The sequence below is a fragment of the Arabidopsis lyrata genome (genome assembly GCF_000004255.2).
Source record: "Arabidopsis lyrata subsp. lyrata unplaced genomic scaffold ARALYscaffold_7, whole genome shotgun sequence".
In the NCBI taxonomy this organism is placed as follows: domain Eukaryota; kingdom Viridiplantae; phylum Streptophyta; class Magnoliopsida; order Brassicales; family Brassicaceae; genus Arabidopsis; species Arabidopsis lyrata.
Window position 1 is genome coordinate 2,039,433 of NW_003302549.1, and position 13,932 is coordinate 2,053,364.

Genomic DNA, 13,932 nt, shown 5'->3' on the forward strand with positions numbered 1-13,932 from the left:
CACAAGTTTAAATGGTAATAACCGAAATGAATGGCCAGCGCTAATAACTGTCGAAATAGTGGTTCATTTTCGTGCGGTACAAGCTTTGAAGATAGTTTGTCTATGGAAAAACAATTTTATCTGTCAACACGATTTATGTGTCCTTTGTTTCCAAAAGCTTTGAACAAATTTGATATCTCAATCTTGTTAATAAAGAAATGTTGTTAAAATGAGACAAAAAATTTAAAAGATCTGTTCTTGTTAATTGCACAAAGCCACAAACCTTGCTTCTTCCTCCTCCCATGTCTCGAAATCATCTCAACGTCTCGCTTCTTTGCAATCTGGCATTTCTGTGAAAATCTACTCCATTAGAGACCCGAAGATCATCACATGGGTCTCTGTTTCTCTTCTCCTAAAGCCACCAGACGTGGCACCAGTCGCCGGAACCCTAATCTTCATTCTCCGACGCAGGGGAAGGCTAGTAATAAAAACAAGAAGAAGACAAAGAAGAGCAAGAACAAGATCCAATGGAGGCACGGGGGAGGGATACCGTACGGTAAGCGCATCGATTTTGGTTACGCTAAGGATTTCGATAATCGATACATCATCGGGAGATTGCTCGGACACGGCCAGTTTGGCTTTACCTATGTCGCCACCGATAACAACAACGGCAATCGCGTCGCAGTCAAGAGAATCGAGAAGGCCAAGGTAAAAAAAAAAGAAAAAACATCATCAATTTGATTCGAAAAAGTTCCATTTCTATTAGTAAACCTAAAAATCCAACCTGTAACGAATGTGATTGCTTGAAAACCAAGTAAGTTCCATCTCTAGTTGCGAAAGCGGTTGAGTAATGCCTAATTCCATGGGTTGTTTGGTGTGGTATAGATGACTCAACCGATTGAAGTGGAAGATGTGAAGCGAGAGGTGAAGATACTACAAGCTTTAGGTGGGCATGAGAATGTGGTTGGCTTTCACAATGCATTTGAGGACAACAACTATATTTACATAGTCATGGAGTAAGCCTCTGTTTTTATTATCATCCATTTTCTTGTGAAACAAGGAAAAAAATGAATTTACTCTGGTTTTGATGAGTTTTGTCTTTTTCCAGGTTATGTGAAGGTGGTGAATTGCTAGATCGAATACTAGCTAAGTAAGAGTAACAGTAGTTTGTGTTAACAGAAAAATAATGTTAAAACTCTGTAGGAAAAGATGAGAAGTTACATCAAGTCAATTTTTATGTGTATATGTATATAGGAAAGATAGCCGTTACACCGAGAAAGATGCAGCGGTTGTGGTGAGACAAATGCTGAAAGTTGCAGCTGAGTGTCATTTACGAGGTCTAGTGCACCGCGACATGAAGCCAGAGGTAGGTACGGTCCAGTTTGATTCAATGCTTGGAAATTGCAAATCCATATGTGAAAGAATCTTCATCACTTTAAAAAGATTTATGATCCCTTTTACCCTCTCAGAATTTTCTGTTCAAATCAACCGAAGAAGGTTCGTCTCTAAAGGCTACAGATTTTGGTTTGTCAGACTTCATAAAGCCAGGTAAATGTTGTAAGTGTTTCACTTGTCTCTGAGAGCAGAATGATAGATAATGGAGGTGATTTTGTCAAAATGGCAGGAATGAAATTTCAGGATATAGTAGGAAGCGCATACTACGTCGCACCTGAAGTGTTGAAACGTAGGTCAGGACCTGAATCAGACGTTTGGAGTATTGGTGTCATCACTTACATTCTTCTCTGCGGGAGAAGACCCTTCTGGGATAAGACTCAAGACGGAATATTCAATGAGGTCTAGTACTCTCTTCTTGAGAAAAATAAAACAAAAATCTAAAACAATCCAATCCATAACGTGTTTTGTTCATGGAAATCAGGTCATGAGAAAAAAACCTGATTTCAGAGAAGTCCCATGGCCAACCATCAGCAACGGTGCCAAAGATTTCGTGAAGAAGTTGTTAGTTAAGGAGCCGCGGGCACGGTTAACAGCAGCTCAAGCGCTATGTGCGTGGTTCTTCATATGCAAATGCCATATATTTCCACTGTTTTTTTGGTTATATTTACTTAACTTCTGGATTTGGTTTGTAGCACATCCATGGGTGAAAGAAGGAGGTGAGGCCTCAGAGGTTCCAATAGACATATCTGTTCTTAACAATATGCGTCAGTTTGTGAAATTTAGCCGCCTTAAGCAGATTGCTCTGAGGGTAATCAAGAAAGAGAGAGAGATTGTATTTCATATGAAAGTTTTTGAGTTTTTTCTTTACCTGAGTTGTTGTGTTTTTGGAGGCTCTGGCGACAACAATTGATGAGGATGAGCTGGATGATCTCAGAGACCAGTTTGATGCGATTGACATTGACAAGAACGGTTCGATAAGCCTTGAAGAGATGAGGCAGGTAAGAAGAAGACAACATAAGTAAGCGATTTCACTGCATGACTGCAACAGAGTTTGTTAACTTTCTAATCTTAACAGGCTCTTGCGAAAGATGTTCCTTGGAAACTGAAGGATGCAAGAGTTGCAGAGATTCTTCAAGCGGTAGGTAAACTGAGTACATATTAGGACTAAAGCCTCTTCCACAGGTTAGTGTATCATCCAAAATGTGTCTGTGTCTTTGCAGATTGATAGCAACACTGATGGATTGGTGGATTTCACTGAGTTTGTGGTGGCTGCTTTGCACGTGAACCAATTGGAGGAGCATGACTCTGAGAAGTGGCAACAGAGGTCAAGAGCAGCATTTGACAAGTTTGACATAGACGGAGATGGGTTTATAACTCCCGAGGAACTTAGATTGGTCAGTCTCATGCTTTATACATTCTCCTCTTTGTCTACCTTGTTTTCTGAGAATAAATGTTTGCAGCAAACGGGTTTGAAAGGCTCCATCGAACCCCTTCTTGAAGAAGCCGACATTGATAAAGATGGGAGAATCAGCATCAATGAGTTTCGCAGACTTTTGAGAAGTGCAAGCCTCAAGTCAAGAAATGTTAAAAGCCCTCCTGGTTACCAGCTTTCACAAAAGATGTAAATTACTTCACAAATCACCAAGTCCACAAACTCTGATCTCCCATGTACTCAACACGTTATTTGTCACTTGTCGCTCTTAGATCAAGAAAATGGTATAGAGGCTAGTGGAATTGTATAAAGGATACTGAGAACACCCATCTGGTCGCAAGGTTAGGAAATGTTTCTCACGTCTTATAACATTGGTCCAATACAATAGTTCAGTTGCAAAGAGATACACGCAAAAATGCTTTTGTGTTTTATTTGCTTGTGATAATAATACATAGTTAATCATGGGGATAATCTACAACAAGTTTAGTATCTGGTGGGATTATATATTGAGTACCTTTCTCAATCATGGTATTAAACACAAGGCTTAGGGGAATATGTTTATCAGTTTATGACTTCAAAATGTCATTTAGGGTACCCGGGGAACTATCTTGAACAGCTTGAGATGATGAGTAATTATTCGATGAGCTTGCAGTGGATGTCAAGCTTCCTTTCTTCTCTTTTCCAGAAACATCCTGCATGGAAGTAAACTTTGGTTAGTCCATGATGAGATATATACATAGTAACAACACAGATAGAGCTTGTTGGCAAAACTATTGAAGAATTCACTCTCCTGTTGAGCTGAAGAAGAGGCATGGACCTTAAGCTCAAGCTCTAAACCAACATCATCTTTATGATCATTTCCTTGACCTGAATGGTTATTGTTCATCACCAGATCCAAAGCTAAAGACTTGACACACAAAAACACCGAGAAAGATTATCCTTAACAAAATGCAATTCTTTCTTGGTAAACACACAAAAACAGGGCCACTCTGTTTTCAATTTATTCTAAGGGAAATTGCAAAATCTGAAATTTTTGTATCGCTTTGTGTGTTTGCAGAAGAATTGTGAGTATTGATTGATGGGTATATAATAAAAGGATATTGCTTATGATTCTCTTCGTTAGCGTTTTTGCTCAAATTCTCAGCAGCAACAAGAGCTTCAAGCAAAACCTATATTGTTCTCATCATCAAGAAGTGAATTCTTCTCATCTTCTTTCGTCGAGTTTCTCCTTCCGTTGTAGCTTCAAGCTCTGTTTCTGCAACCACAAGCGCTCTCTTTCATTTGGTTACAATCCGTAGCTACCTCTTCCAATTCCTTCTCTAGCAAATCATGAGCCTCTGCCTCTGCCTTAGTTGATTCCATCTCAGTATTGAAATCCTGAACACAAGTATCTTTTTCTTCTTCGCTCTAGAATCTTGGCTATGGTAAGCCGTATCTATTTTTGCTCTAAACTTTCTCGAACCCAAGTGAAAAAAAGGAAACAATACAGAAGATTTGTTTCAAAAAAGGAAAAACAACAGGAAAAGAGTATATACGACCGTTGTATATTAGAAGATACGCTTAGATACTTTGCTTTTTTGACCGTTGTGTTAAAAAAAAGGAAACAATACAAAAGAGTGAAAAAAGGAAACTTTGATCCCAAACACATAAGATGAGTCTATAAATATAGAGTCTCGAGCCTTCTCTTCTCTCTATGTGTAATCGTTGTTTTAGTTTCATCAAAAAAAACAGAGAGATTGAGAGAGAGAGGTATAGAGTGAGAGATATGAAATTATGTGCGCCAATTGCTCTGGTTTTTTACCATTATCTTCATCGGTTCCTGCTTCAATTTCATATTTGATTTCTTCGAACTTCATGATTTTCTCTGGAAAAATCTTTGGCGTGAATGAAGAAGATGATGCTCTGATTCTTCTTCTTTCTTCGTCTCTCGATCTTCTGTCAGTCTTCGTCGTCTACGGAGCTTTTGTTTGACTTGGGAGGTTTTGTTTGACTTCAAGGACGTCGGATCTTGTTTACACTATCTTCAATGCTCTGGTTCAGGAGGATCATCGGAAGCTTTTGCGTTCTCGGTGACGGACACGGTGGTGGAGAAGAAGGTCTTGGATTGCAATCTCATCTTCAGCCCAACAAAAAGCCCATTCACATGCCCTGAAGCAAGTCAGAAAGAAAGCAATCATTCCAAGTTCGAATGGGCTTTTTTGTATGGGCCTTCTTTGCTACAAAATCCAACAAGGTATTACTTTTTTCAATCTTATTTTTCTTTCTTTAATAATTAGTTTAAGTAAAACTAAAACTAATTACTTTAAAACCTTCACTAACACATTTAAAAATAATAATAATAATTTTCACTAAAATTTAAAACAAATTTAACACTTAAACTTTAAAAATAAAACCATGAAATTTCATTAAAAATTTTAAAAAGTAGTTTACGTGTTAAATTTTAAACACGTCGAAAACTAACCGCGCCTAGGCATCCCGTCCTTAGTTGGTCCGTAAGCTTTGGTGTTCGAAGTTCGGCAATGTTTTCACGTAATAAAGATTTAACACTTAAACTCATTTTTAAAAAATAATAATGATTTTCACTAAAATGTAAAACAAACTTAAACTTTAAGAATAAAATCATGTAATTTCATTAAAAAATTTTAAAAATTAGTTTAAGTGTTAAATTTTAAACACGTCGAAAACTAAACGCGCCTAGGCATCCCGTCCTTAGTTGGTCCGTAAGCTTTGGTGTTCGAAGTTCGGCAATGTTTTCACGTAATATAGATTTAACACTTAAACTCATTTTTAAAAAATAATAATGATTTTCACTAAAATTTAAAACAAACTTAAACTTTAAGAATAAAGCCATGTTATTTCATTAAAAAATTTAAGAATTAGTTTAAGTGTTAAATTTTAAACACGTCGAAAACTAACCGCGCCTAGGCATCCCGTCCTTAGTTGGTCCGTAAGCTTTGGTGTTCGAAGTTCGGCAATGTTTTCACGTAATAAAGATTTAACACTTAAACTCATTTTTAAAAAATAATAATGATTTTCACTAAAATGTAAAACAAACTTAAACTTTAAGAATAAAATCATGTAATTTCATTAAAAAATTTAAGAATTAGTTTAAGTGTTAAATTTTAAACACGTCGAAAACTAACCGCGCCTAGGCATCCCGTCCTTAGTTGGTCCGTAAGCTTTGGTGTTCGAAGTTCGGCAATGTTTTCACGTAATATAGATTTAACACTTAAACTCATTTTTAAAAAATAATAATGATTTTCACTAAAATGTAAAACAAACTTAAACTTTAAGAATAAAATCATGTAATTTCATTAAAAAAATTTTAAAAATTAGTTTAAGTGTTAAATTTTAAACACGTCGAAAACTAAACGCGCCTAGGCATCCTGTCCTTAGTTGGTCCGTAAGCTTTGGTGTTCGAAGTTCGGCAATGTTTTCACGTAATATAGATTTAACACTTAAACTCATTTTGAAAAAATAATAATGATTTTCACTAAAATGTAAAACAAACTTAAACTTTAAGAATAAAATCATGTAATTTCAATAAAAAATTTTAAAAATTAGTTTAAGTGTTAAATTTTAAACACGTCGAAAACTAAACGCGCCTTGGCATCCCGTCCTTAGTTGGTCCGTAAGCTTTGGTGTTCGAAGTTCGGCAATGTTTTCACGTAATATAGATTTAACACTTAAACTCATTTTTAAAAAATAATAATGATTTTCACTAAAATTTAAAACAAACTTAAACTTTAAGAATAAAACCATGTTATTTCATTAAAAAATTTAAGAATTAGTTTAAGTGTTAAATTTTAAACACGTCGAAAACTAACCGCGCCTAGGCATCCCGTCCTTAGTTGGTCCGTAAGCTTTGGTGTTCGAAGTTCGGCAATGTTTTCACGTAATAAAGATTTAACACTTAAACTCATTTTGAAAAAATAATAATAATTTTCACTAAAATTTAAAACAAACTTAAACTTTAAGAATAAAACCATGAAATTTCATTAAAAAAAATTAAAAATTAGTTTAAGTGTTAAATTTTATACACATGAAAAACTAACCGCGCCTAAGCATCATGTCCTTAGTTGGTCCGTAAGCTTTGGTGTTCGAAGTTCGGCAATATTTTCACGTAATATAGATTTAACACTTAAACTCATTTTTAAAAAATAATAATGATTTTCACTAATATTTAAAATAATTTAACACATAAATTTTAAGAATAAAATCATGAAATTTTATTTAAAAAATTTTAAAATTTGTTTAAGTGATAAATTTTAAACACGTCAAAACTAATCGCTCCTAGGCATCCCGTCCTTAGTTGGTCCGTAAGCTTTGGTGTTCGAAGTTCGGCATTTTTCACGTAATTAGATTTAACACTTAAACTCATTTTTAAAAAATAATAATGATTATCACTAAAATTTAAAATAATTAACACTTAAACTTTAAGAAAATAATCTTTTAACTAAAACCATGTTAATTTTACTATTAATTTTTTTAAAATTAGTTTAAGTGTTAAAATTTTTAAACACGTCGAAAACTAACCGCGCCTAGACATCCTGTTCTTAGTTGGTCCGTAAGCTTTGGTGTTCGAAGTTCGACAATGTTTTCTCGTAATATAGATTTAACACTTAAACTTAATTTTAAAAAATAATAATGATTGTCAGTAAAATTTAAAACAATTTAACCCTTAAACTTTAGGGAAAGTTACTAGATTAACCCAAATTATGAGTTTAATTACTAGAATGTCTCAAAAAATTTAGGGGTTAAATGAGTTATTTTCATGACCATAATACCCTTTCTCTCTTTGTTAGGAATAAAAAAAAGTCAAAAATATCCTTAAATATATTTAAAAAACGTGGTGAAAAAAAATTTGGAAAAAAAAAATTATTTGAAAAATTTGCTGGGTTAGTTGTGACAGGTTTATTTACCATGACAGACTTATTTTTCTATGACAGATTTTTTGCGACAGATTTTTTTTTTCCTACAGACTTACTTAAAATAGGTTACGACAGATATTTAATTTGTAGCAGATTTTTTTCTCACGACAGACTTATTTTATGATGACACCACAGACTTTCGTAATTTTGACAGATTTATTAAAATGTGTGGCAGATTTATTGTTTTAGTGGCGTCAGACTTATATTTTTCGAGAAAAATCTATTATAATGTAGAAGATCTGTTATTAAAAATATAATTACTAGTTTGACTTATTAGTGATAACAGATTTATTTTATGTTATGACAGTTTTTTTTTTCTTAACAAAAATCTGGAGTGTGATAGCAGATTTGTTATATAAAAATATAAATTGCTAGAATGACATATACTCACAACCCAAATATTTTATGTTATGAGAGATTTTTTTTATATTATGACAGATTTCAGATAGACTATAAAAAAATCTGTCGTATGATGACAGTTTTATTGATGAAAATAAAATTTTAATCTGCACAATAAGGTAATGACAGACATATTCTTATCGCGACAGACTTATTTATAATAGATGGTTCATGTGTGGCTGTCTCCTTGTTAATATATGATAAAGATAATTTTTTCTTCGTTTTTATATATTTTTTCTTTTTAATTTTTTTTTTTGTATTTTTTTGTTTTATTTTTTTGTTTTTTTTTTAATTTTTTTTGTTATGTTTTTTTTTTCATTTTAATTTTTTTGTCTTTTTGTAATTTTTTTCTAATTTTTTTATTTAATTTAGTTATTATATGTTAATTATTTTATTTTAATTGAATTGAAAATAAAATGGGTAGTTGTTTTCTTTTTGTTTTTTATTTTTTATTTTTTTTTTTATTTTTTTCAATTTATATATTTTTCATTTGTATTTTTTGTTTTTTTTTTTTCAATTTTCGTTTTTTGGTTTTATAATTTTTTTTGTATTTTTAAATTTTCTATTTAATTTAATTATTTTATTTTAATAGAACTGAAAATAAAATGGGTATTTGGTCTTTTAACACAAAATTTGTGTTATTCTAGTAAACCACAATATTTGGGTGTTAATCTAGTTATTTTTCTCTAAATTTGAGTCAAACTTGGTAATTTTCAGTAAACTTTAAGAATAAAACAATGAGATTCATTAAAAAATAAAAATTAGTTTAAAAACACGTTGAAAATAATGTGATCTCCCATGTACAGAACACATTATTTGTCACAATCTGCTTTTCCCTCTCATATCAAGAAAATGCTATAGAGGCTAGTAGAATTGTATAAAGGATACTGAGAACACCCATCTGGTCGTAAGTTAGGAAATGTGTCTCACGTCTTATAACATTGGTCATAGACAATAATAGTTCAGTTGCAAATGCTTTTGTGTTTATTTGCTTGTGATAATAATACATAGTTAATCATGGGGATAATCTACAACAAGTTTTAGTATCTGGTGGGGTTATATATTGAGTACCTTTCTCAATCATGGTATTAAACACAAGGCTTAGGGGAATATGTTTATCAGTTTATGACTTCAAAATGTCATTTAGGGTACCCGGGGAACTATCTTGAACAGCTTGAGATGATGAGTAACTATTTGATGAGCTTGCAGTGGTTGTCAAGCTTCCTTCTCTTTTCCAGAAACATCCTGCATGGAAGTAAACTTTGGTTAGTCCATGGAATATATACATAGTAACAACACAAAAAGAGCTTTCTGGCAAAACTATTGAAGAAATCCCTCACCTGTTGAGCTAAAGAAGAGGCATGGATTTTAAGCTCAAGCTCTAAACCAACATCATCTTTATGATCATTTCCTTGACCTGAATGGTTACTGTTCCTCATCAGATCCAAATCTAAAGGCTTGATTTTGAAATCTTGTTTGATTGAAGCATCGGAAGAAGAAGAATGTTGCTGAACCGATGCTTGTTGTCTGATTAGAGGATTGACCGAGGCTGAATAAGGTGAAAAACTGGACTGACCCTGAGTTATTGCTACTAGGGGAATAGGATAAGTGTAATGAGGTATCCATGGGACCATATTTCTGATTCTATGCTGATATTGAGCATTAAGAATCTCGATATCGGACTTTAAAGTCGCTTTTTCCTCTCTCAGCTCACTCTTCTCTTGAATTAGCTGAGCAAACAAAGTGGAAGATGAGCAGAGCACATTCAACTAAAAATCCAAGAATGGACAAGTTAATCAAATCACCTCACGAGACGCTTGAGAGAGTGTTGCATACTCAGCTTTTAGTCTATCAACTTGGTTCATTACATCCTTCAGCATTTGTATTGTATCAGTGAGAACTGAAACTTTGTCACTCTTAGGCCTATTTGGATCTGCAGAAACAAACCATTACTCTTAACTCCAATATACAGAAAGATTGAAAATATGTATTCATCTAGTGAAATAGTATATTACCTAGTGCCTTTCCAAGCTCAAGAAACTGCTCCTTGAGCTTATCTCTATGAAGCTTCTCTCTCTCTGCTTTCCGGGAACAAACTGCTTCCTTCTTCACTTCCACCACCATCTCAGCTCTGTAATTAGACGAAACTATGGATAAACATGACACAGCCATAAAGTTTACATTTTTAAACACTAAAACCTGAGATTATGTCCCGAAGAAGAAGCAGAGGAATCATCAGCAAAATCGGATTCAGAGAAATTTTTAGCTTGATCCATTTGCAACGTTAAAATCTCTAACTAAACTCCAAGAAAGATAAAGAGAGAGCCATAGAGAAGAAGTAGAAGTTGGTTTCGTCTTCTCCTTCTTCGTCTTCTACGTGAGTATATAAAAATCCGGCGATAATGGTGGTGGTGGACGCCGACGAGGCAAATCAATAACTTGTGCTCCCCACGCGCCACTTTTATATGCCACGGCTGGTTACAAACTACTTCTCCACGTATCGACCGTCGATTCTACTGACTTTAGTCTTCTCAGATCTCAACCGTCCAACGTTACAAATATCCAAATTTTACCTAAAGGAACGATCTTTGTGAACTGCAGAGGAAGAAGGAGAAGATGAAGATAGTGACTTACAACGTTAATGGCCTTAGGCAACGAGTTTCGCAGTTTGAATCTCTTCTCAAACTTCTCGATTCGTTCGACGCTGATATTATCTGCTTTCAGGTTTACTTCAATCCCCAGTCGATTTTTGTTTGAAATTTCAATCCTTTTTTCGGTTTCGTCGATGAATCCATAAGAATAGTTATACTCGCGTTTGAATCTAGGAGACGAAACTGAGAAGGCAGGAATTGACAGCGGATTTGGCGATAGCTGATGGGTATGAATCGTTTTTCTCGTGCACTCGCACTTGTGAGAAAGGTCGTACTGGTTATTCGGGTAAGCATCAAGCTTTTTCTTCATTGGCTTTAGAGTAAAATTTGAGAAAATGGTAAAAAGTTGGAGATTTTAATGTTCTTGAAATTTGCAGGTGTAGCAACGTTTTGTAGGGTAAAGTCAGCATCTTCAAGCTGTGAAATTGCTTTGCCTGTTGCTGCAGAAGAAGGCATCACTGGTCTTGTTAACAGTAATTCACGAGGTGGGAAGAATGAAATGTCTGCAGTAGGTGAAGGTCTTGAGGAATATGAAAAAGAAGAGCTTCTTAGGATTGACCAAGAAGGACGGTGTGTTATAACTGATCACGGCCACTTTGGTATGACTCAAATCCTTTTTTTGATGTAACTTCTTTTGTGTATATTTTCATTACAGTTTGTATGTATTTATGTGTTTCGGCAGTTGTTTTCAATGTTTATGGGCCGCGAGCTGTAGCTGATGATGCTGATAGGATCGAGTTTAAGCATCGGTTCTATGATATTCTAGAGGTAAGTTTATCGGTTTCTGAATATACTACGATGAGATACCTCGGCTTATAATGATATTTGGGTTAACTGTTTCTTAGTTTTCTTGTAGAGAAGATGGGAGTGTCTTCTGCGTCAAGGAAGGAAGGTATTTGTTGTTGGGGATCTCAACATTGCTCCTTTTGCTGTGGATCGATGTGAAGCTGGGCCTGATTTCGAGAAAAACGAGTATGTAAATACTAATATTCATGTTCTGCTTAAATCGTTTTGCTTTACTCAAGACTTTTTCTCCTATCAGATTTCTCATTTCATGCCAATAAAAAATGCAGGTTCAGGAAGTGGTTTAGATCTCTCCTAGTTGAACGTGGAGGCTCATTCTCTGATGTCTTCAGATCAAAACATCCTGAAAGGTGAAATTTTGTGATCACCTCTTCTGTGTTTATGAGGGAGCCATCCATATTTAGCTTTTCCATTGTTTTATAACATTCTCTGAACGGTTTGTTTTACCATTGATTGCTTATTTCTGGATATCTCACAGGAAAGATGCATTCACATGTTGGTCCTCAAGTACTGGAGCAGAACAATTTAACTACGGTTCGAGGATTGATCATATCTTAGTTGCTGGATCATGCTTGCATCAGGACGAAGATAAGCAGGGTCATAGTTTTCTTGCTTGCCATATCAACGAATGTGAAATATTAACAGAGTATAAGCGGTTTAAGAATGAAAATATGGCAACAAGGTAAGTCTAGATGATCAAGAATGATCTCATGTGTGTTTCAACTTAAAAGACTAAAGTACTTGAGAATTCCTTTTTCATTTTACTTGGATCTTAAATTTACAGTGAATCAACTTCTGAACACACTTCAGGTGGAAAGGTGGATTGGGTACAAAATTAAAGGGATCAGACCACGTACCTGTATTCACTAGTTTTGATGATTTACCAGACATCCCCGAACACAGCACGCCGCCATTAGCTTCGAGATATCTTCCCATGATTTATGGTTTCCAGCAAACTCTTGGTACAATAAACTATATATTTTCCAGTGTGATGTATTGGTTCTTATTCTCAAGTTATTCCTGTATCTATCTTTTTTATAATTTGCTTTGCTGGTTTTTTTTACTGTAACAGTATCGGTATTTATGAAGAAGCGGGCCAATGAAGAAGCCAAAGCCATTGAGGTGTCATGTTCATCATCGAGTCAAAGTAATGCTTCGTCAAGTTGTGGGGATATTTCTACAGGACCACTGAGAAACTGTGTTTCAATGGGAATTTCACTTGAGAAATCTTGTTCTTTTGAGAATGAATCCACTTGTGCCTTTACAGAAGCAGAAACGGTGGCATCAACAGGTTCCATTGATAACACTTGTGATGGAATTCGTGTATCATCAGGTAGAGCTGTGAACATCTCTAGAGATGGAGACAGGAAAAAAGCAAGGAAAATCCAATCATCTCAGCTTTCTCTCAAGTCTTTTTTCACTACAAACTCAAAGGTTAAGAATGGCAGGGATAGTTCTTCTTCCTATGTTTCCTCCAGTCCCAGCTCCCAAGCCGAAAGCATCACAGAACCGAATGTTTCCAGCAAAGAAGACGGCGAACCGACTACTTCAACACAGGAACAGGATCAAAGCAGTTCTTCAGCTAAACAAAAGAACGATGCAGCTTTAATGGAGTGGCAAAGAATACAAAACCTAATGCAAAACAGCATACCTCTCTGCAAAGGACATAAAGAAGCTTGTGTTGCTAGGGTTGTCAAGAAACCAGGTCCCACATTTGGGCGCAGATTCTACGTCTGCTCTCGAGCTGAGGTAAAAGAGACTTTAACCAAGTCTTTTTAACCGTGGTAATTACATGCTAAGTATATCTACAACTCTTGCAGGGACCTTCCTCTAATCCAGAAGCAAACTGTGGTTATTTCAAATGGGCTTCATCAAAATTCAGAGACAAGTAAAAGAGTGATGAGATTGAGATCAACCATGATTGAGTATTGAGGAACCAAGGATTTTAATCTAGTGAGCTCAGGTACACCGTAGAAACTCGACAATGTCGGTATATAGTTAATGTTATCTTAATCTCTAAGAGTTTTGACTCTTGACCAATGTGTAAAGTTGCTGGATGAAGCTTCTTTCCACGTTCCTGTCTCTGCCTCTTGTCCTCCTCGTTGTATAATGTATTGTTTCTTCTAATGTGATTAACCTTTTAGCTTTATAGCAGCTAATATACTAAATTTACAAGTTGCAGGAATCTGATTATATAAGGTTATGTTGATTCACATGGATACGTATACGTATACGTATGTGTGTGTATGGAATTATGTATTATTTTATTTCCCTTATATTAATATGGAAGATGACATGAAAGCACAATATGCTGATGGAAGGGAATGTGTCACCCACGAAA

At 34.8% G+C, this 13,932-nt stretch overlaps 3 protein-coding genes across 6 annotated transcripts; 2 read left to right on the plus strand and 1 right to left on the minus strand.

The window, feature by feature from the left end:
- The first annotated feature begins 43 nt into the window (after positions 1-43).
- LOC9303109 (calcium-dependent protein kinase 18) lies at positions 44-3,343 on the plus strand. Of its 2 annotated transcripts, XM_002866991.2 has the most exons (12): positions 44-687; positions 865-995; positions 1,088-1,129; positions 1,234-1,345; positions 1,449-1,527; positions 1,604-1,773; positions 1,856-1,982; positions 2,067-2,182; positions 2,265-2,372; positions 2,450-2,512; positions 2,595-2,768; positions 2,835-3,343. In XM_002866991.2, exons 1-12 carry the CDS (start codon positions 370-372, stop codon positions 2,997-2,999), a joined length of 1,605 nt encoding a protein of 534 aa, XP_002867037.1. In that variant the 5' UTR covers positions 44-369; the 3' UTR covers positions 3,000-3,343. The 2 variants fall into 2 exon arrangements, with proteins under 2 accessions (XP_002867037.1, XP_020874033.1); XM_021018374.1 differs by having other exon boundaries at positions 1,856-2,182; positions 2,835-3,287.
- Positions 3,299-10,502, minus strand: LOC9303110 (transcription factor bHLH11). Of its 2 annotated transcripts, none has more exons than XM_021018375.1 (5): positions 10,336-10,502; positions 10,152-10,267; positions 9,942-10,069; positions 9,477-9,866; positions 3,299-3,498 (listed from the first exon to the last, which is right to left on the minus strand). In XM_021018375.1, the coding sequence occupies exons 1-5, from the start codon at positions 10,410-10,412 to the stop codon at positions 3,373-3,375; spliced, it is 837 nt and encodes a 278-aa protein (XP_020874034.1). In that variant the 5' UTR covers positions 10,413-10,502; the 3' UTR covers positions 3,299-3,372. The 2 variants fall into 2 exon arrangements, with proteins under 2 accessions (XP_020874034.1, XP_020874035.1); XM_021018376.1 differs by lacking the exon at positions 3,299-3,498 and adding an exon at positions 9,049-9,381.
- A 116-nt stretch (positions 10,503-10,618) lies between these two features.
- LOC9305118 (DNA-(apurinic or apyrimidinic site) lyase 2) lies at positions 10,619-13,766 on the plus strand. Of its 2 annotated transcripts, none has more exons than XM_021018372.1 (10): positions 10,619-10,860; positions 10,962-11,073; positions 11,165-11,386; positions 11,470-11,555; positions 11,644-11,759; positions 11,861-11,941; positions 12,070-12,273; positions 12,402-12,553; positions 12,664-13,340; positions 13,412-13,766. In XM_021018372.1, the coding sequence occupies exons 1-10, from the start codon at positions 10,753-10,755 to the stop codon at positions 13,481-13,483; spliced, it is 1,830 nt and encodes a 609-aa protein (XP_020874031.1). In that variant the 5' UTR covers positions 10,619-10,752; the 3' UTR covers positions 13,484-13,766. The 2 variants fall into 2 exon arrangements, with proteins under 2 accessions (XP_020874031.1, XP_020874032.1); XM_021018373.1 differs by having other exon boundaries at positions 10,778-10,860; positions 10,940-11,073.
- Positions 13,767-13,932: the final 166 nt, after the last annotated feature.

Excerpts from the sequence above, each read along its gene's own strand:
- LOC9303109 (XM_021018374.1), top strand. The coding sequence starts at position 370 with ATGGGTCTCTGTTTCTCTTCTCCTAAAGCCACCAGACGTGGCACCAGT. Across the intron at positions 2,183-2,264 it reads TTAAGCAGATTGCTCTGAGG|GCTCTGGCGACAACAATTGA; the intron begins GTAATCAAGAAA and ends GTGTTTTTGGAG. Across the intron at positions 2,769-2,834 it reads CTCCCGAGGAACTTAGATTG|CAAACGGGTTTGAAAGGCTC; the intron begins GTCAGTCTCATG and ends AAATGTTTGCAG.
- LOC9303110 (XM_021018375.1), bottom strand. The coding sequence starts at position 10,412 with ATGGATCAAGCTAAAAATTTCTCTGAATCCGATTTTGCTGATGATTCC. Across the intron at positions 10,268-10,335 it reads TCTTCGGGACATAATCTCAG|AGCTGAGATGGTGGTGGAAG; the intron begins GTTTTAGTGTTT and ends GTCTAATTACAG. Across the intron at positions 3,499-9,476 it reads CCTCTTCTTTAGCTCAACAG|GATGTTTCTGGAAAAGAGAA; the intron begins GTGAGGGATTTC and ends ACTTCCATGCAG.
- LOC9305118 (XM_021018372.1), top strand. The coding sequence starts at position 10,753 with ATGAAGATAGTGACTTACAACGTTAATGGCCTTAGGCAACGAGTTTCG. Across the intron at positions 11,074-11,164 it reads AGGTCGTACTGGTTATTCGG|GTGTAGCAACGTTTTGTAGG; the intron begins GTAAGCATCAAG and ends TGAAATTTGCAG. Across the intron at positions 12,554-12,663 it reads TGGTTTCCAGCAAACTCTTG|TATCGGTATTTATGAAGAAG; the intron begins GTACAATAAACT and ends TTACTGTAACAG.